Here is a 22,253-nt window from a genome sequence, read left to right on the forward strand (position 1 = left end):
CAACAGTAAAATATGGTGGTGGTAGTGTGATGGTCTGGGGTTGTTTTGCTGCTTCAGGTCCTGGAAGGCTTGCTGTGATAGATGGAACCATGAATTCTACTGTCTACCAAAAAATCCTGAAGGAGAATGTCCGGCCATCTGTTCGTCAACTCAAGCTGAAGCGATCTTGGGTGCTGCAACAGGACAATGACCCAAAACACACCAGCAAATCCACCTCTGAATGGCTGAAGAAAAACAAAATGAAGACTTTGGAGTGGCCTAGTCAAAGTCCTGACCTGAATCCAATTGAGATGCTATAGCATGACCCTAAAAAGGCGGTTCATGCTAGAAAACCCTCAAATAAAGCTGAATTACAACAATTCTGCAAAGATGAGTGGGCCAAAATTCCTCCAGAGCGCTGTAAAAGACTCATTGCAAGTTATCGCAAACGCTTGATTGCAGTTATTGCTACTAAGGGTGTCCCAACCAGTTATTAGGTTCAGGGGGCAATTACTTTTTCACACAGGGCCATGTAGGTTTGGATTTTTTTCTGCCTAAATAATAAAACCATCATTTAAAAACTGCATTTTGTGTTTACTTGTGTTATATTTGACTAATGGTTAAATGTGTTTGATGATCAGAAACATTTTGTGTGACAAACATGCAAAAGAATAAGAAATCAGGAAGGGGGCAAATAGTTTTTCACACCACTGTATATATATACTGCTCAAAAGAATTAAAGGAACACTTTTCAAACAGAGTATAGCATAAAGTCAATGAAACTTATGGGATATTAATCTGGTCAGTTAAGTAGCAGAGGGGGTTGTTAATCAGTTTCAGCTGCTGTGGTGTTAATGAAATTTACAACAGATGCACTAGAGGGGCAGCAATGAGATGACCCCCAAAACAGGAATGGTTTAACAGGTGGAGGCCACTGACATTTTTCCCTCCTCTTCTTTTCTGACTGTTTCTTCACTAGTTTTGCATTTGGCTACAGTCAGTGTCACTACTGGTAGCATGAGGCGATACCTGGACCCTACAGAGGTTGCACAGGTAGTCCAACTTCTCCAGGATGGCACATCAATACGTGTCATTGCCAGAAGGTTTGCTGTGTCTCCCTGCACAGTCTCAAGGGCATGGAAGAGATTCTAGGAAACAAGCAGTTACTCTAGGAGAGCTGGAGAGGGCCATAGAAGGTCCATAACCCATCAGCAGGACCAGTATCTGCAAGGAGGAACAGGATGAGCACTGCCAGAGCCCTACAAAATGACCTCCAGCAGGCCACTGGTGTGAATGTCTCTGACCAAACAACCAGAAAGACTTCATGAGGGTGACCCAAGGGCCCCATGTCCTCTAATGGGCCCTGAGCTCACTGCCCAGCAGCATGCAGCTCGATTGGCATTCGCCATAGAATACCAGAATTGGCAGATGCACCACTGGTGCCCTGTGCTTTTTACAGATGACAGCAGGTTCACCCTGAGCAAGTGACAGAAGTGAAAGGGTCTGGAGAAGCCATGGAGAACATTATGCTGCCTGTAACATCATTCAGCATGAGCAGTTTGGTGGTGGGTTAATGATTGTCTGGGGAGGCATATCCATGGAGGGTCACACAGACCGCTACAGGCTTGACAAAGGCACCTTGGCTGCCATTAGGTATCAGGATGAAATCCTTGGACCCATTGTCAGACCCTATGCTGGTACAGTGGCTCCTGCTGCACGACAATTCCTGGCCTCATGTGGTGAGAGTATGCAGGCAGTTCCTGGAGGATGAAGGAATTGATACCATTGACTGGCCACCACACTTTCCTGACCTAAATCCAATAGAACACCTCTGGGACATTATGTTTTGGTCCATCCAATGCCACCAGGTTGCACCTCAGACTGTCCAGGAGCTCAGTGATGCCCTGGTCCAGATCTGGGAGGAGATCCCCCACAACACCATCTGTCATCTCATTAGAAGCATGCACCGATGTTGTCAGGCATGTATACAAGAACACAGGGGCCATACAAAGTGCTGCGTACAATTTTGAGTTGCTGCAATAAAATTTTGGCAAAATGGACTAGCCTGCCACATCATTTTTTCACTCTGACTTTTGGGGCGTCTTTGAATTCAGGGCTCTGTAGGTTGATCATTTTCATTTCCATCAAACGATGTGGCATCCTTTCGTTCCTAACACATTACCCAGTCTATATTAGTATAGATATCCAGGAGGATTTCTTTTTCCCCATTGAGAACGGATTTGTTTTCAAAGTGTTCCTTTAATTTTTTTGAGCAGTTTATATATAGATAGATATGACAACAACACTCATATCAATGACAAAACAATTACATTAACAATAAAGTAACGTTATTTTTTACATTTTTCCTTTTCTTTTTAATAACTTCTTCAACACACTACTTTTCCGCTGTGAAGCACGGGTATTCTGCTAGTATATATATATGGCAGAAAAGTAATGAGACTGATTTTTTATTAACCAAAGTTTTTATTTTTTTCAAACATCAATGTTATCCCCCCTTCAAAGTAGTTCCCTTGGGCAGCTACACACTGATGGAGACGTTGTTCCCACTGTTGGTAGCAGCGCTGAAAGACTTCAACCGGTATGGTCCTCAGCATGTCCGTTACACTCTTTTGGATGTTTTCTAAAGTCCCGAAATGATGTCCTTTGAGGACATTTTTCAGTTTAGGAAAAAGGAAAAAGTCACACGGACTGAGGTCAGGTGAATAAGGGGGCTGAGGAACCACAGGAATGCGTATTTTCGATTGTCCTTCTGCTCAATTGTGAGGTTTTTCGGCACCATTTTGGCACAGACCTTTCGCATGTGCAAATGTTCAGTCAAAACTTGATGAATGGTAAATCTGTTCAAATTTAATTGTTCACTTAACATTCTTAATGTTAAACGACGGTCTGATCTCACAAGAGTGTTCACACGTTCGATGTTTTCATTGGTTTTCGAAGTTGAAGGCCTCCCTGAAAACTTGAGCTCGGGATAAAGAATGTTCCCCATAGGCCTGTTTTAACTTTTCAAACGTCACACTTGCCGATTCTCCAAGCTTAACACAAAATTTAATGGCACAACGTTACTCCAAATTCCGCTGTTCCATTTTGCGTGGCCTTACAACCAAAACACAACTTCACTAATAGCAGTCACAAAAATCACATAGTTAATGGAAGGAGTTGAAACTCGCACTGAGCTATGGGAGGGTACTGATACACGTGCTCTATCAAGGACAACAGCGCGCGTTCCAGATCGCTTGCAGTGTTGCCAGTCTAATTACTTTTCTGCCACACCTTGTATATATATATATATATATATATATATATATATATATATATATAAAATCTTCATTTGGATCTTGATCTTTGTTTGTCCGCGAATGAATTAGAAGAAGAAGCACTAGATGACAGTAGAGAAACAGCTAAAACATAGGCATTGCTTTAAGAATCTCCTCCAGGCTTATACTACTGAAGACTGTAGTACTCCAGTTACACCTCAAAACACAGACATTCAAACTAAACAAATTGTTGTGCTTTAAATTAATTAACAAGACCTTCATTAAGATCTTGATCTTTGTTTGTCCGCGAATTCCACACATGCGTAGACCACCTTCCAGTTTAGTACGTTGTTGTTACTCACGGATGTCAACAATGTGCCTGAATAACGAAAGGGGTGGTGGACAGTGTTAAGCTGGTTAACTTCGGAGGCCTGGTTAGAGAATGAGATTGCTGAAGATAAAAGGTACGTGCCTATGTAACATATGAATGAAAGAAAGACAGTGGGTAAAATGAATGACAACAGCAGGTTACGTTGTAGCCGGCGAGTGCTGCGCGTCTCACAGTTGTACCGTGGCTTGCTCACATGTCAGTGAAGTGATCCCTATTTATGCTTTATGGAACCTGGATACCTATGTATCCCCCTTTTATAACCATTGCTCCATGTACATTGCCTTACTCTTTGGATTGCCACAGAGCAACCTGCGAGATTGGAGAAAGGTTGAGAAGACATCGTGAGAGGAAACAATAGCATTTTGAAAACGAGACGGACTTTGAACGGACAGAAGCAGAAATGCTCCTACACCACCACATAATTACTATTCGGACAGTGATTCTGAGTAGGCCGTTCCTATCGAATCAATGTCCAAGGGTTTTCTTTTGTAATTTTGTTCCCCTTATAAAAAACCATAATGCTGTGCGACGAAGGGCCCAGTTCATGACTGGCAGCTGCGTTTAAACAGGGAGCCCTTCACAGACAACATTAACACGCGCAACGTAGTTGGGCGCACATGGCTAGTATGTACAAACCAGATTCCAAAAAAGTTGGGACACTAAACAAATTGTGAATAAAAACTGAATGCAATGATTTGGAGAAGACAAATGTCAATATTTTATTTGTAATAGAACGTAGATGAATGATCAAGCGTTTAATCCGAGTAAATGTATCATTTTAAAGGAAAAATATGTTGATTCAAAATTTCACGGTGTCAACAAATCCCAAAAAAGTTGGGACAAGTAGCAATAAGAGGCTGGAAAAAGTAAATTTGAGCATAACAAAGAGCTGGAAGACCAATAAACACTAATTAGGTCAATTGGCAACATGATTGGGTATAAAAAGAGCTTCTCAGAGTGGCAGTGTCTCTCAGAAGCCAAGATGGGTAGAGGATCACCAATTCCCACAATGTTGCGCAGAAAGATAGTGGAGCAATATCAGAAAGGTGTTACCCAGCGAAAAATTGCAAAGACTTTGCATCTATCATCATCAACTGTGCATAACATCATCCGAAGATTCAGAGAATCTGGAACAATCTCTGTCGCGTAAGGGTCAAGGCCGTAAAACCATACTGGATGCCCGTGATCTCCGGCCCTTAAACGACACTGCACCACAAACAGGAATGCTACTGTAAAGGAAATCACAGAATGGGCTCAGGAATACTTCCAGAAACCATTGTCAGTGAACACAATCCACCGTGCCATCCGCCGTTGCCAGCTGAAACTCTACAGTGCAAAGAAGAAGCCATTTCTAAGCAAGATCCACAAGCTCAGGCGTTGTCACTGGGCCAGGGATCATTTAAAATGGAGTGTGGCAAAATGGAAGACTGTTCTGTGGTCAGGCGAGTCACGATTCAAGTTCTTTTGGAAATCTGGGGCGCCATGTCATCGGACCAAAGAGGACAAGGACAACCCAAGTTGTTATCAGCGCTCAGTTCAGAAGCCTGCATCTCTGATGGTATGGGGTTGCATGAGTGCGTGTGGCATGGGCAGCTTGCATGTCTGGAAAGGCACCATCAATGCAGAAAAATATATTCAGGTTCTAGAACAACATATGCTCCCATCCAGGCGTCATCTCTTTCAGGGAAGACCCTGCATTTTTCAACAAGATAATGCCAGACCACATTCTGCATCAATCACAACATCATGGCTGCGTAGGAGAAGGATCCGGGTACTGAAATGGCCAGTCTGCAGTCCAGATCTTTCACCTATAGAGAACATTTGGCGGATCATAAAGAGGAAGGTGCGACAAAGAAGGCCCAAGACGATTGAACAGTTAGAGGCCTGTATTAGACAAGAATGGGAGAGCATTCCTATTTCTAAACTTGAGAAACTGGTCTCCTCGGTCCCCAGACGTCTGTTGAGTGTTGTAAGAAGAAGGGGAGATGCCACACACTGGTGAAAATGGCCTTGTCCCAACTTTTTTGGGATTTGTTGACACCATGAAATTCTGAATCAACATATTTTTCCCTTAAAATGATACATTTTCTCAGTTTAAACTTTTGTTCCGTGATTTATGTTCTATTCTGAATAAAATATTAGAAGTTGGCACCTCCACATCATTGCATTCAGTTTTTATTCACGATTTGTATAGTGTCCTGACTTTTTTGGAATCCGGTTTGTAGCAATAAGAGGCTGGAAAAAGTAAATTTGAGCATAACGAAGAGCTGGAAGACCAATAAACACTAATTAGGTCAATTGGCAACATGATTGGGTATAAAAAGAGCTTCTTAGAGTGGCAGTGTCTCTCAGAAGCCAAGATGGGTAGAGGATCACCAATTCCCACAATGTTGCAGAAAGATAGTGGAGTAATATCAGAAAGGTGTTACCCAGCGAAAAATTGCAAAGACTTTGCATCTATCATCATCAACTGTGCATAACATCATCCAAAGATTCAGAGAATCTGGAACAATCTCTGTGCGTAAGGGTCAAGGCCGTAAAACCATACTGGATGCCCGTGATCTCCGGGCCCTTAAACGACACTGCACCACAAACAGGAATGCTACTGTAAAGGAAATCACAGAATGGGCTCAGAAATACTTCCAAAAACCATTGTCAGTGAACACAATCCACCGTGCCATCCGCCGTTGCCAGCTGAAACTCTACAGTGCAAAGAAGAAGCCATTTCTAAGCAAGATCCACAAGCTCAGGCGTTGTCACTGGGCCAGGGATCATTTAAAATGGAGTGTGGCAAAATGGAAGACTGTTCTGTGGTCAGACGAGTCACGATTCGAAGTTCTTCTTGGAAATCGGGGACGCCATGTCATCCGGATCAAAGAGGACAAGGACAACCCAAGTTGTTATCAACGCTCAGTTCAGAAGCCTGCATCTCTGATGGTATGGGGTTGCATGAGTGCGTGTGGCATGGGCAGCTTGCATGTCTGGAAAGGCACCATCAATGCAGAAAAATATATTCAGGTTCTAGAACAACATATGCTCTCATCTCTTTCAGGGAAGACCCTGCATTTTTCAACAAGATAATACCAGACCACATTTTGCATCAATCACAACATCATGGCTGCGTAGGAGAAGGATCCGGGTACTGAAATGGCCAGTCTGCAGTCCAGATCTTTCACCTATAAAGAACATTTGGCGCATCATAAAGAGGAAGGTGCGACAAAGAAGGCCCAAGACAATTGAACAGTTAGAGGCCTGTATTAGACAAGAATGGGAGAGCATTCCTATTTCTAAACTTGAGAAACTGGTCTCCTCGGTCCCCAGGCGTCTGTTGAGTGTTGTAAGAAGAAGGGGAGATGCCACACAGTGGTGAAAATGGCCTTGTCCCAACTTTTTTGGGATTTGTTGACACCATGAAATTCTGAATCAACATATTTTTCCCTTAAAATGATACATTTTCTCAGTTTAAACTTTTGTTCCGTGATTTATGTTCTATTCTGAATAAAATATTAGAAGTTGGCACCTCCACATCATTGCATTCAGTTTTTATTCACGATTTGTATAGTGTCCCAACTTTTTTGGAATCCGTTGTATAAGTATATATAAATATACTGTTATTATATATATATATATATATATATATATATATATATATATATATATATATATATATATATATATATATATATATATATTTATCTGTTGAATCATTACAGATGGACTTGGACAGCATAAAAGCTTGGGCAGATTTGTGAGAGATCAAATTTAATTTAAGTAAATGTAAAGTATTACATGTAGGAATTAAAGATGTTAGGTTTGAGTACCCATTGGGATGTCTGATAATCAAAAATATGAATTATGAGAAGTATTTAGAAGTCATTGTGGAATCGACACTATCAACTTCCAGACAGTGTTCAGAAGCCATTAAAATGGCTAACAGAAAGTTAGGTTATACAGCATGATTTGTGGAGTACCGGTCCAAGGAAGCTGTGCTCAAGCTTTATAAACACAGTGGTCAGGCCACATCTAGAATATTGTAAACAGTTTTGGTCTCCAGGCTGAAAAAAGGACATTGTAACACTGAAAAAAGTCCAGAGAAGATGTGACAAGACTGATTCCAGAGCTATAGGGGATGAATTATTAGGAAAGATTAAAAGAAAAAGCATTTTTAGTTTAAGCAAAAGAAGATTAAAAGGAGACATGATCGAAGTGTTTCAAATTATGAAGGCAACTAGTACAGTGGATCGAGTGTTATTTTGAAATGAGTTCATCAAAAACATGGGGGCACAGATGGAAACCTATTAAGGGTAAATTTCGTACTAACATTAGAATGTTTTTCTTTGCACAGAGAACCACAGACATATGGGATAAGCTATCAAGTAGTATGGTAGACAAGGAATTTAGGGACTTTTAATTCTTCTAAAGCTTCATCTAGTTTTCAGTGAATAGGACTGGCGAGCTACGTTGGACTCAATGGCCTGTTCTTATCTATATTGTTCTAATGTTCTTAAGTATCTCTTACCTGCATCTCATATTTCAATGTCATATGGAAGCACCAAGAGCCAATTCCCACTGCTGTGAAAGAAAAAAGATATTACATAACATGACAAACACAAGAAAATAAAAAAGTCTATTAGAAACTGCCAGCAATAAAATATATTACAAAACTTTCTGGGAATCATGCATATGCCATGCTAACAAATAAACAAACAGATCATAACAGGTTCAGCATAAATCCTATGGAAAAACAGAGTTATCATAGGTACGTTTTCAGTGCTGCAATACAATACAATACAAAACAGTCTGTTTTTAAAAGACGTTCAATATGAACACTAGGACTGAAATGTTCTGGTATATTTGCAGTAGTCAAATGATATGTTTCTATCCCATCCCAGAAAAACAAAAATAAAAGTAAAATGTATCATGCATAATACTTTCAAAAGTGATATCAATTTGACATTAAGTGTATGTAATTTTTATATTTAGCTTTTATGTTCTGACTAGCAACATACCGCGAATTACTGCCTTAAAAAAATTTTTAAGAAGAAAATTAAACCTTTTAAACTGAAGGAAAATATACCAATAATTATTTGTTAAGGATCTCTTTGTATACCACATTGTCAGTTTGGCCCTCCGGTTGTAATATGACCAAGCTGTCCACTGAGCTTACTCTTGAGCATGCAACGTACAGTTGGCCATGTGAAAACTAATCTTGTCTCACATCTCACAGCTTGGATTGCTGCTGTCATAATCGGTTTGAGTTTCATAGTTTGTTTCAATTACGAGAGTATTTGCAGGACTTGTGTTGAAGTGACATTCGGCAACTGTCAAGCGTTGTAAGCATACAACCGGTTTCATCGATAACTTCACATCCAGCTTTTAAGAGGTTAAACATTCATAAACATCAAAGTGTCCACTACTGAAATCGTCACCTGTGAATCTAAGATGTTTAAGAGGCATTGGCGGTTGTTGAAAGGTGTAAAATATTTGGCCATTTCGGTACACTTGAAAGCGACAACCGAACAATTCAGCGGGAGCCATCAACCATAGGTGAAGGGCTTAAGCATTTCACTCTTATAGTGCTCCTGTGTAGTATAATTATCTCCTATACCGTCATCAGTCCACGCCTTGAACCTGTCCCAGTCATTCAATACATAAGACACAATGTTCCTCCGGATATCAAGAGTGAGCCTGATATGGCCGTGCAATATGTAACAAAAAGAATGGAAAAGGCAGGCGCCATCTCCAGACATGGAAACCACTCGGTATGTGACAGTTTTTCGATTGATGGTGATCACCTCGATAGACATGTTAATGGGGGTACGTTTGGAACGATAAAGGAAATGGGTACCTGAACAATGTAAAGTAAGTCTAAAATACCTACACAATAACTGTAATCGTAATAAACGAACAATAAAACAGCGGAGAAGCCATGGATTAAATAAAAAGGCTGTAGTTATCAGCAGGGAGACATGAATCCTGTGGCGAAGCAAGGAAGGGAATGTAGAGACCGGGGCGGCGGACGGCCTTGTATAGGCAGACAGCCAACAACGTGGGAGGCGTTGGGATGGGGGACCCAACGCCACCTCACACAGTGACCAAGCTGCAGGCTATGGACGTATATATGTACGTAAGTAGGATTCAGTTAGCATTGGGAACCCGCGTACCAAATTTCTTGAAGATGGCCCCATAAGTAACAAAGACCGTTGGAAAGTTCAATATGGCGGCTGACAGTGGCGTCATACCACTGAAATAAGTACGTACATTGGTTTCGGCTAGCGCAGGAAAGCTGCCTACCAAATTTCTTGAAGATGGGGCTATAAATAAGAAAGTTCAACATGGCGAACGATGTTGACCGTTATGACCGTTACGCGTAGAATTTTGAAATGAAACCTGCTTAACTTTTGTAAGTAAGCTGTAAGGAATGAGCCTGCCAAATTTCAGCCTTTTACCTACACGGGAAGTTGGAGAATTAGTGATGTTGGAAAGTTCAATATTGCGGCCGACAATGGCGTCATACCACCGAAAAAGTACGTACATCGGTTTCGGTTAGCGCAGGGAAGCCGCATACCAAATTTCGTGAAGATGGGGTCAACCTTCTACCTACACGGGAAGTTGAAGAATTAGGGACGTTGGAAAGTTCAATATGGCGGCCGACAGTGGAGTCATACCACCGAAATAAGTACATACATCGGTTTCGGTTAGCACATGGAAGCCGCCTACCAAATTTTGTGAAGATGGGGTCATAAATAAGAAAGTTCAACATGGCGGACGTTGTCGACCGTTATCACCGTTATGTGTAGAATTTCGAAATGAAACCTGCTTAACTTTTGCAAGTAAGCTGTAAGGAATAAGCCTGCCAAATTTCAGCCTTCTACCTACATGGGAAGTTGGAGAATTAGTGATGAGTCAGTCAGTCAGTGAGGGATTTGCCTTTTATTAGAATAGACTAGCAAAATACCTGCGCTTTGCAGCAGAGAAGTAGTGTGTTAAAGAAGTTATGAAAAAGGAAACATTTTAAAAATAACGTAACATGATTGTCAATGTAATTGTTTTGTCACTGTTGTGAGTAATGAGTGTTGCTGTCATATATATATGAGAGAAGAAGGACGTCCATTCAGCTCTATCCGTCATGCTAGTCTGCTGATTTCTCGTTCAGTATGCACTGCCCGCTCATGTGCCCACCTCCAACTCGTCACTTGAGTCATTGGCTGCTTTTCTATACATAATCCACCAAGACACCCGACCACGGTAGTAGCGAGGTGGTAGGGGGGTGTGTACAAAGGGTTGGGACACAACCAGTGGGAGCGTATGAGTCGCACTTAGTGGGAATTCCATGGTTTGCAGCCTGAATGGGGTTCAACGGCTTACCCACGCCGGGTAGACACACGCTCAATGTCATGCATGCTAAACACTTCTGGAAAGACACGGTTGTCTAAAACGGGTTGGTGTGAGAATACAACAGTAAGTGAATGAAAAGATGGAACTCTGGAGAGAGCAAAATACAACACAATAGTGAACCCGCGGCATAACAAATGCCGCATAATTATGTATTGATGGTTGAACAATTCTGGAAAGACACAGTTGTCTAAAAAGGGAGGGTTTCAGGATACAACAGAAAGTGAATGAAAACATGGAACTCTAGTTTTTAAAGACTGCTTACTTCATTGTGTTTTAACCTCAGTTGTAAAGGAATGTTTTAAGGACCCCATGGGAGACCCCCTCGGTTTTGGCTGCTTTTCTATACACTGTATAATCCACCAAGATACCCGACCACGGTAGGAGGGGGGTGTGCACAAAGGGTAGGGACGTAATGAGTGTGAGCGTATGAGTCACACTTAGTGGGAATTCCACGGCTTGCAGCCCGAATGGGGTTCAACGGCTTACCCACGCCTCTCTGCGCTGAGTAGACACACGGTCAATCTCATGCATAATTATTTATTGAATGCTAAACAACTTCTGGAAAGACACGGATGTCTAAAACGGGTTGGTGTGAGAATACAACAGTAAGTGAATGAAAAGATGGAACTCTGGAGGGAGCAAAATACAACACAATAGTGAACCCGCGGCAGACGTGCATGTGGACTCTTACCACAGACGAAAGTGACTAACTGGGTGGTCAGTGAGTTTTTGCGTCCGGGCAAATGGGCAGGCAGTGTGAATGCCTAGAGAGTGAGGGTAGACGCCGGCCGATGAAAAAGGAGTGTTGGTGGGCAGGAAAACGTCTTCCGTGTTCCTGCAGGAGCATCTAAGAAGACGCATGTTTGTCGCGGATGCGAATAGCTATATGCAGCGTGTAAAACAGTTTGCTATGGTGCACGCGTCGTGCGTCGTAACCGAAAAGTAGGTTTTTAAAGACTGCTTACTTCATTGTGCTTTAACCTCAGTTGTAAAGGATTGTTTTAAGGATCCCATGGGATACCCCTAGCAAACCGTTTCACACACTGCATATGGCGATTCACCTCCGCGAGAAACATGCTTCTATGAACAGTCAACGTAGCTCGGAGGTGCATGTCATGCACATGACATTAACCTGACCTGCACTGCATGTGGCCTCTACGACAGACGAATATAAATGACGCCATTTTTTCTGTATTGTCGCGTCCGAGTTGGTGGGCGTGGCCCTGCAAGTTGTCGTCGTATCCAATGGTCTTGGAGTTGGTGGGCATGGCTCCTTCCTGCGTGCGCCATAGGTGTCTCACTTGTCGGCGGCTTAGTGAATCCACTCCCCTTCCGGCGTGCTTTCCATGGTTGTCTTGCCTTAGTGAATTATATAAATAGATTCCTAAATAATTAAATGGGCAGGCTATTTCGTATCAGTGCAATACGCTGTTTGTTAAAACGGATGACTCCCACTCTTACGTGCAAGTCTGCGTGGATATTATGAACTATCGTATCTGTTCAAGTTCTATTTAAATTTTAAATAGAAGGAATTTTTATTTAGTCGACAGAAATATTTTTGGTAGGAATGTAAGTTAAATGTAGGCATCATTGCATAAATTTTTCTTCATCATACAAATGTAAAGAGTAAATTCACCTTATATTCCAACCAAAGATATTTGTGTCGACTAAATAAAATTTGAAAAGATATATTTTTTCGAATGTTATCACACAATTCAGATCGAGTTCACGCGCACCGATGCATCGAGCCCGCGTGCTATTGTGGTTTCGCCTGTGTGCCTCAATAAGTCACCCTCCCCTCGCTCTTACTTTTTTACCGTTCATTTAATGAATACACTAGGTATGGCTTTACCAAAACAATCATTGATCGAGAATAAAGTATCCATTATTCATAAAGCTTCAATTGGTGATCTGTCTTTCTGCGTTAACCACATATTTTTTCATACGTCTCAAACCAAGGGGATGCGAGGGTAAAATGAATCAGGAAGCGCGCGTACATACTCAGTGCACCCCCTCATGGGAATGGAACCTCGGACGTCAACGCTAGAGGCGAAGCTTCTACCATTGCGCCACGGTGTGCGGTTTGTCTATTTGAGAGTATGAAGATCAGGATATATATATATATATATATATATATATATATATATACCCCACGCTTCGCAGTGGAGAAGTAGTGTGTTAAAGATGTTATGAAAAAGAAAAGGGAACATTTTAAAAATAACGTAACATGATTGTCAATATACAGTAATTGTTTTGTGAGGGTTTTGAGTGTTGCTGTCATCAAGGATTTGATTATCATTATTTTTTTCAATCAGGTTCGTATTTGTAGAATGTGTTGTGTTCAAGTTACATTCCGTGTTTATCAATCGTTGTAAAGACAACAGGTTTCATTCATCAATTCGTTTCTTACTGCATAAATAAACAGCTCGTCTTCCTCTTTATCTGAGACGTGACACAGTGCATGCACGGGTTTTTTTTTTTTTACACTGTCTTCCTTTAGCGGGACATTGACTTTTTCCACCGTGTGCTTTGTTTCCGCAGTAGCTGCACTTATGAATATGCTTGTATGTATCACACGCTTCATATTTTTTTGCTGCCTTCTCAATTGTGTAATTCGGTTTTTGTTCAGCACTCTTTGGAACTGTTGCTTCTTGTCTGTGTACTGCGTCATTTCACGTGAGCCGCTCGGTGTACATGCATCGAAGGTTCCCAGCTGTGCTGGGGCCATCTCGTGCGATGTCCACGACTGTATTTAATGTTAGCTAAGACCCGGCACTTAAAAGTTTTTCTCGCAGTTTCGCCGAGTTTGTGCCAAACACCACCCTGACCATCTCATCTTCCTCTGCATAAGCACAGACCTTCACACGTGAATATTTAGAGACATTGTTTCTATTAGATTGCTGCAGACGGACGGCCTTAAATGGGCAGACACTAAATTACGAATTTACAATTTCGAAATGAAATCTGCCAAACTTTTGTAAGTAAGCTGTAAGGAATGAGCCTGCCAAAAAAAGCCTTCTACCTACAAGGGAAGTTGGAGAATTAGTGATGAGTCAGTGAGTCAGTCAGTGAGTGAGTAAGTGAATGAGTCAGTGAGGGCTTTGCCTTTTATTAGTATAGATACACACACACACACATATAAACATATATACATATACATACATATCTACATATACACATATCAACATATATATATACACATACATATACACACATACACATATACATATACTCATATACATACATACATACACATAAATATACATATATTTACACACATACACATACATATACTGTATGTTGTAAGATATGGCCGGCCATGTACCCCGGCCAATACCCCCAAGCCGCCAGGTGGAGCCCTCCTTGCAGCATGGAGGTCCCCAGAAGACCAGCAGGGCATTATGGACCATGTAGTTTTTGTGCACCGCCCTGCTGGATGCCATGGGGCCACGAGAGGGAGCTGCAGGGAGGACCAAGAATTCTTCATGCCCTATGACCGGAAGTTCGTCATAGGAAGAGCGTGAGCTTCGGGTGAGAAACATTATTTACCCTGACCGGAAGGAATAAGGACTTGTGGACTGTTGGGAAGGAACACCTCCGGGTCAGGGAATATAAAAGGACTGTGGGGGCTCCCAGACGATGAGCTGAGTTGGGAGGCAGGGTGGCTAAGCGTCTGGGAGTGGAGGATTTGTTATTGGTTATTGTTTATTGGAGTATTTGGGAGTAGAGGGTGCTTTGTGCACTTTATTATAAAATAAATATAATTATTGGACTTTTACCTAGTGTCTGACGTGGTGTCTGAGGGTGCAAGGGTGCGAGAAGCATCTTATTCTGTTACAATGTATATACACATACTGTACATACATACACACACACACATATATATACACACACAGACACACACATATATATATATATATATATATATATATACAGATGTACATATATATATATACATATCTACATTCTACATATATAAACACATATATATATATATGTATGTACATATCCACAAATATATACACATATATATATACATATATATATATACACACACATACATACATACACATACTGTATATACCTACATATATATATATTGTATATAGCAAAATCCCCGCGCTTCGCAGCGACGAAGTACTGCTTTTAAATTTTTATTAAGAAGAAAAGAAAACCTTTTTAAACTGAGGGAAAAAATACCAATAACTATTTGTTAAGGATCTCTTTGTATACCACGTTGTCAGTTCAGCACTCTGGTTGTAATATGACCAAGCTGTGCTACCTTACTCTTGAGAATGCAACATATATTTGTCCAGGAGAACAGCAATGTTGCCTCAAATCAATGGCAACCTTTTGTGGGGTCTGTCCCTGAGACTTTTTAATTGTCATCGCGAAGCAAAGCCTCACTGGAAATTGGAGGCATTTGAATTGAAATGGGAGATCAGAGGGTATAACGGTGATGCGAGGAATACATTCAGAGTGTGGCCCTCTGCTGTTGTTTTGTGTAGCTGCCTTCACACAGCTTCTCCACTGCTTTATAAACGAATGCCATATAAGTCCGTCCTTTCTCCTTGCTTCGCAGTTCTGTACTGTTTCATTGTTCGTTTATTACGATTGTTATAGTTATTGTGTAGCTATTTGAGACTTACTTTACTGTTCAGGTACCCATTTCCTTTATTTAATCCAAGGCTTCTACGCTATTTTTTGTTCGTTTATTACGATTATAGATATTTATTGATCCCCTTCTTTAGCTGACTGCCTGCTCATATAAGGCGCTCCGCTGGTTTTTTGTGAAGCAGCCTTTACACAGCTTCTCTGCTGTTTTATAAACGAACGACATATAAGGCCATCCTTTTTCCTTGCTTTGCCAAGGAAGCTGCCTTTTTATTTAATCCACGGGTTCTCCGCTGTTTTATTGTTCGTTTATTACGATTGTTATAGTTCTCTTTATATAGCACGTTGTCAGTTCAGCACTCCGGTTGTAATATGACCAAGCTGTGCGAGCTCACTCTTGAGAATGCAATGTATAGTTGTCCAGGAGAAAAGCAATCTTGCCTCAAATCAATGGCAACTTTTTGTAGGGTCTATCCCTGAGACTTATTACTTGTCATCGTGAAGCAGAGCCTTACTGGAAATTGGGGGCATTTGAATTGAAATGGGAGATCAGAGGGTATAACGGGGATGCGAGGAATACATTGAGTGTGGAGAAATTCTAGAGACAACGTGTGTATTAACTTGTGGATTTCTCTGTGAGTATTTGGTGGCAGCGTGATGAAGTTGCTTCCGCAAGACCGCGTTGACTGTGGAGCCCAGCTCGGAGCATATTCTTTTCCTACCTTGTCAATTGTGTAATGCGTTTTTTGAACAGGTTTGATGCATGGAAGTGATCATTCATACTGCGTTCAGTCGGTTCATGTGAGCTGCTCTCTTGTGTGATGTTGCGAAATCCACGGCTTTATTTAATGTTAGCTAAGACCCGGCACTTAAAAAGTTTCTTGCTACAGCAATTTTAATTTCATTACAAAGTGATCCAAAGTCTCGTTTATACCTTGTGTCTTCTAATTAAACTTGTATCTCGCGAATAAAGCATTCGTCGAAGGCATGACAAACGGCAGCGGGAATGTGTCTATAAACTTAATTTAAACTTACGGTTTACACCGTGCTTTGTTTCCGCGGTAGCTGCACTTATGAATATGCTTGTATGTATTTTTTCTTCAGCACTCTTTGGAGCTCTTCCTTGTTTTCTATGTACTGCGTTCACAGTCAGTTCACGTGATTACGTGGGAGGCGTGATGATGTGACACGCAACTCCGCCCCCCCACGGCCATCGAGCTAAAGTCCATTACAGTATATGGATAAAAATAGGTTCCAGTTATGACCATTATGCGTAGAATTTCGAAATGAAACCTGCCCAACATTTGCAAGTAAGCTGTAAGGAATGAGCCTGCCAAATTTCAGCCTACTACCTACACGGGAAGTTGGAGAATTAGTGATGAGTGAGTCAGTCAGTGAGTGAGTGAGTCAGTGAGGGCTTTGCCTTTTATTAGTATAGATAACTCTTTATGATGAATTACATGTAATGAAATACTATATAATTCCAACAATTATGATGAGTTTGTTGCACTAAAATCCACTGAGGTACTCAACAGAGTTCCATCCAATCAGAGATTTTTACCACCAATACCAATTTCGATAAAAAGAGTCTGTGATATCTGATAACCATATTTTTGGAATATAAATGGTCTCTTCTCCTGGGCTCGAAAACAAAAAGCTCTAATGCAAATATATTCAAATAAATTTTTATATTTTATAACATAACATGCATACAAATTAAATTATTTTAACTATGTACAAAAAGCGTCAATTAACAATTATACAGGAAAGTAAATAACCATAAAAAATAATGGTATAAAGAACAATGTGCCTCTGAATTAAACTATTAGTATAATTAAATAAGTACTCGAAATTGTGAAACAATATTATATTGTTAAATTCTGTGTTGTTTACGAAACAATAAATAAAACAACAAAACACAATCATTGTGAAGAACAGATAATTTGAGTAACATGGTCAAAGTGATACTCCCATTCCAGTAAAGAGATGTTATAATGCAGGAAATATAGCTTCTCTGTATTTATGCCACAGAGAGAGCTTCTCTTTTGTTCATAAATGTTGCTCATAACACTGAACACTGGCTTCGTGGACACTGAAAGTGGCATACAAGCTCAATATCACTGTACCTGAACACAGAGGTACTTAAAACGGTTCCAGTTAAGTGGTTGTCTGACTTGCTGGCTATTAAAGTACTGTAGTTCTTCCATTATGCCTTCAGGTTAATTGTGGCTTTATTTTACTCCAGACACGTTATGCTGAATTACTTTTGCATTTTTCATGTACTTTGTACATCATTTCCACTATCAGCATGTTTATCATTTTTAATTGTTAGTTTGCATTGTCGTTTATAAAACCGACACATTTTTCAATTGCGTTGCTCAGCTTTTTGTTTAACAGGTATACTAACAACAGATTTTAAACACTTCTCCTGTGCCGATCCAGTTCCATTTCACCCTTACACATGAAATCACTGATTTGCTGTTGTTTCATATTAAAAATATTAGGTATTCATTGTAGCAAATAAAAGCTGGCTTCATTTCTTATTACATAAAATGGGGAAACAACTGCCATTTTCTGATTTTCCTTTTTTCAAATTTAAAATCTCTATTCTTAATGAGCATTTTCAGTTTCAGAAAACCGTACTTGGCTAACTCAACCTACATGTGTCTTTTGGAAGCTGCTAACACACAATTCCTAAAACAAAGCCATAATTAAAAATAAGTATTAAGGTTGCATGTGTTATATTTTATGATATAGTTTAATTCTGTATATTATTCTTTGACCACTGGACACCCGTTGTAGCACTTCCGACTCAACAACTGTGCCCCACACTCCAAACTTACTAAAATTGGGCTGCTCCACACAGCTGCTTTACTTGTGCTTCTTGTGATTGTTTCTAAAATTTTGCTGTACATTATTTTTTACTTAGTAGTACAATTTTTAAGTTGCTGTTAATAAAAGTTAAAAATCAATACAACATTTACTACATTCAGTAACTCCATTTGTGGAATACCAATAGACTCACCTGTGCCTTGACTTATATAAAATACAGATGGGCACTGACATGTCATTCGTCCCCACTTTACAGAAAGGCAAAAATGGCTGGAGGAGGATGCAAGGAATGGGGAACTAAACCAACGAGTGTATTTATCGTGTTTAAGTTATTTGGTGCAATTTTGTATCATTTTTTTCGTATCTGTATACAGATATGTGAAGTGTCCCAGTCCCACTTTTCTCTGCACAGAAAATGCCATGTTTGTGATGGGCAGTGTTTTTCAAATGAAGGCTATGCAGCACACAAGTCATTTGTGCTGCATGCTTTGCAGATACACTGCAAACAAAACAAGCAAAATAATTAATAACAATTAAGCATTCAAAGGCATGTTAAGCACAAATGTATAGAACTTTTGACCTGTTTTGGAATATATTTGAATACAGTGACAGTCAAAACCCATATGGAGCTCTAGGTTTCCCTCGGTGTCTGAGGTGCACGTCCCTTGAGTTATCTAAATGGCGCCCCTCAAATGACGGTGCTTTAAGGAGGCCGCCTATATTGCCTAATAGGTTGACTAGCTCTGATCAATGACTTATTTCTTCCTCATATCAGTATTCAAACCTTAATTAGCGTGCAATTTAACAGCTGTTGATGATATTATTATTAACAGGGTGTTTATTGGTAGTTCAACATCTTGAGTGAAGCTGTCTATTGCAAGTGTGCAGAATATCAGGCTATATACAATATTCTATGCACCCACTAAGTAGTTTATACTTTGAACAACTGCCTTTTAAAAACTATTAATGATAAGCATTTCAGTACATATTGTACTGCTGGGGAGCCCACACTTTTTCGGCTTGCGAGCTACTTTTAAAATTTTGAATTCAGCTGAGTGAAAAATGATGGCTATCCGATTAACTGCGATTTTAGTTCCCTTTCTTTTCTCTTTCTCAGATCGCTTTTTGGAAGGACATCAGTTTTGTAGTTTTTAAAAACAGTTCAAAAATGCCTTTCAACATTTTCCTTCTTTAGAATAGCAATGATAGAGTGACAGGTCAGACAAACGCACTTCGATTGTGACATTGTGAGAAAAAAATCCTCTTCCAATTCCACATCCAGCCCACACCTTTACCAAACAAATTTTTTTAAAATCCCTTCTTTAGTCGATATAAATTGGAAAGCTAACTAGATCACTGCCAGAGTTTTGCAGTAGCTCGCGTGTTTGATCGTGAGTGCAGGATGACCAGTGTGTTAGAAGAGAAGATATCTCAGACTGGCCGTCCTGTATGTCAATCAAGTGGCAAATGCCATAGGGAGGATATATGTTAGACTAACGTTTAAAAAAAATGTTTTTTTGAATGCAACGCAATCTACCTGCACCACCTTTGCGATCTACCGCTCGATCGCGATCGACAAATTGGGCACCCCTGTTGTATTGTATGCGACAAATAAAATTTAATTTATTTTGATAACATACATGTACCATAATATATTGTTGATTTGCCATGCAAACGAATAACAGTTAAAAATATGGTGTTGTACTTTTTGTTTTTTAGATGTGATATGTTCCGATGTGATTTTTTTTTTAACACGAAGGTAAAGTCACATAGAGTCTAAGCCTTTACATTTATCATCTGTGGCATAAATGCTTTTGAAACGGAACAGTAGGTTTACTATTGTGTAAAGAAAAGACAAAGCACTGAACGTTTTCTTGCTATGGTGAAACAGATTCTAGATAAGCATCTTTTAACCACTGCATACATAAATATATTAACACTGCATATACTGTATTTATTTACTAAGAAGAAATAAAGCTTGCCTACTGAATTAAATCAGAACTTTTCTCAACTACATTTGCCTCCAAATTGGGGGTCATGCTTTTTATGTGTACACTGAATCCTACATGTTTTGACAAACTCCACTTCTTCAGACTGAGGATTACTGATGGATTAATGAAGTCTTTTACTGGTCGATTTAATTAACCACATGATTAATTGTTGGGGCTCAACTTTATAGTTCCCTTATAGATTAATTTGTAGTTTATAAGTCAGTAAGAGGAATTCACAATTTTTTTTTTTAAAGTTGAATAATGTTTGAATCAGATCTTATAAATTTCATTACAACTGTTCTTAAGGTTAGTTTCTTACATGGGATTACTGTTTTATACTGAGTGTTGAAATACTAGTAATTTTTTTGTGGACAGTTACAGTAAATGGGAGATGTTTGCATTTGCTATACTGTATATCCTTATCCTTCTTACTTACCTCTACAGATATTTTTGTGTGACATTCATTAATTCCATTGTGCTAAATGTGATTTATTTACTCATTTTTTGATTTAGTCTTTACTTTTAACCTGACCAATTGAGTGAAACTAAAACCTGTTGCATTTAAGGCATACAGTGGAATCAGAATGTATTCAGACCACTTCACTTTCTGCACACTGTTGTAGATTTAATTTTAAATGGATAAATTCACCATTTTTGCCCGTCATTCTAGACTCTATAACCCAGAATGTGAAAGTGAAAACTTGTTTCCAAAAATGTTTGCAATTATATTAAAAATTAAAAACTGATATTTTCAATTATATAGTGTGGTGGATGGCCGACCGTTTATCCCGGCCAATACCCCCAAGCCGCCAGGTGGAGCCCTCCTTGCAGCATGGAGGTTCCCAGAAGACCAGCAGGGCATCATGGACAATGTGGTTTTTATGCACAGCCCTGCTGGATCCCATGGGGGCCACAAGAGGGAGCTGCAGGGAGGACCGAGGACTTCTTCGTGCCCTATGACCCGGAAGTTCGTCATAGGAAGAGCGACGGCTTCCGGGTTGAAGAGAAGAGCTTTTACCTGACCCGGAAGTGATTGAGAATCGCATGGACTGGGGATTGGGAACACTTCCAGGTCAGGAGATATAAAAGGACTGAGAGAGCTCCCACACGGGGAGCTGAGCTGGGTGGAAGGGTGGCAACGCGTCTGGGAGCTGGAGGATTGGTTTATTGTGAATAGTGATTGTTTATATGAGTATTGTGGTGGAGAGTGTGCTTTGTGCACTGTGGCAATTAAATAAAGTCAGAATTTGGACTTTTACCTGTTGTCTGGAGTCGTGGACAGGGGTTCAAGGAAGCGAGAGCGCCCCCTATCTACCACAATAGGTATTAAGAAACTTTGCTGTGGTTAGGTGCATCCTGTTTGTTTTAGTTATAATTGAGATGTGTCTAGAACTTGACTGGAATCCACCTGAATCAAACTGAATTGATTGAACATTGTTTAGAAATGCATATATATATATATATATATATATATATATATATATATATATATATATATATATACACACAATTGATTCTGCATGTCAGGACAAACACCAAGCCATGAAATCTAAGTAACTTTATAGTCCTCCACAATGAAACTGTGGTGAGGCATACATCATGGGAATGATAAAAAATAATTTCTTAAACTCAACTATTCCCAGAAGCACAGTGGCCTCAATAATAGTGAAATGGAGTAAGGCCAGAACCACCAGGGGCCTCGTGTATAAACGGTGTGTATGCACAAAAATGTTGTGTAAGCCCATTTCCACGCTCAAATCGTGATGTATAAAA

At 40.0% G+C, this 22,253-nt stretch overlaps 1 protein-coding gene across 1 annotated transcript in view; it reads right to left on the reverse strand.

Moving 5' to 3' along the window:
* acer3 (alkaline ceramidase 3) overlaps positions 1 to 22,253 on the reverse strand; it is a 93,005-nt gene that overhangs the window by 46,382 nt on the left and 24,370 nt on the right. The window contains exon 3 of the mRNA XM_039744534.1: positions 8,165 to 8,217. Coding sequence (XP_039600468.1) covers positions 8,165 to 8,217 — 53 coding nt within the window. The remainder of the gene's footprint in view (positions 1 to 8,164; positions 8,218 to 22,253) is intronic.

This window comes from Polypterus senegalus, chromosome 2 (assembly GCF_016835505.1).
Source record: "Polypterus senegalus isolate Bchr_013 chromosome 2, ASM1683550v1, whole genome shotgun sequence".
Classification (NCBI taxonomy): domain Eukaryota; kingdom Metazoa; phylum Chordata; class Cladistia; order Polypteriformes; family Polypteridae; genus Polypterus; species Polypterus senegalus.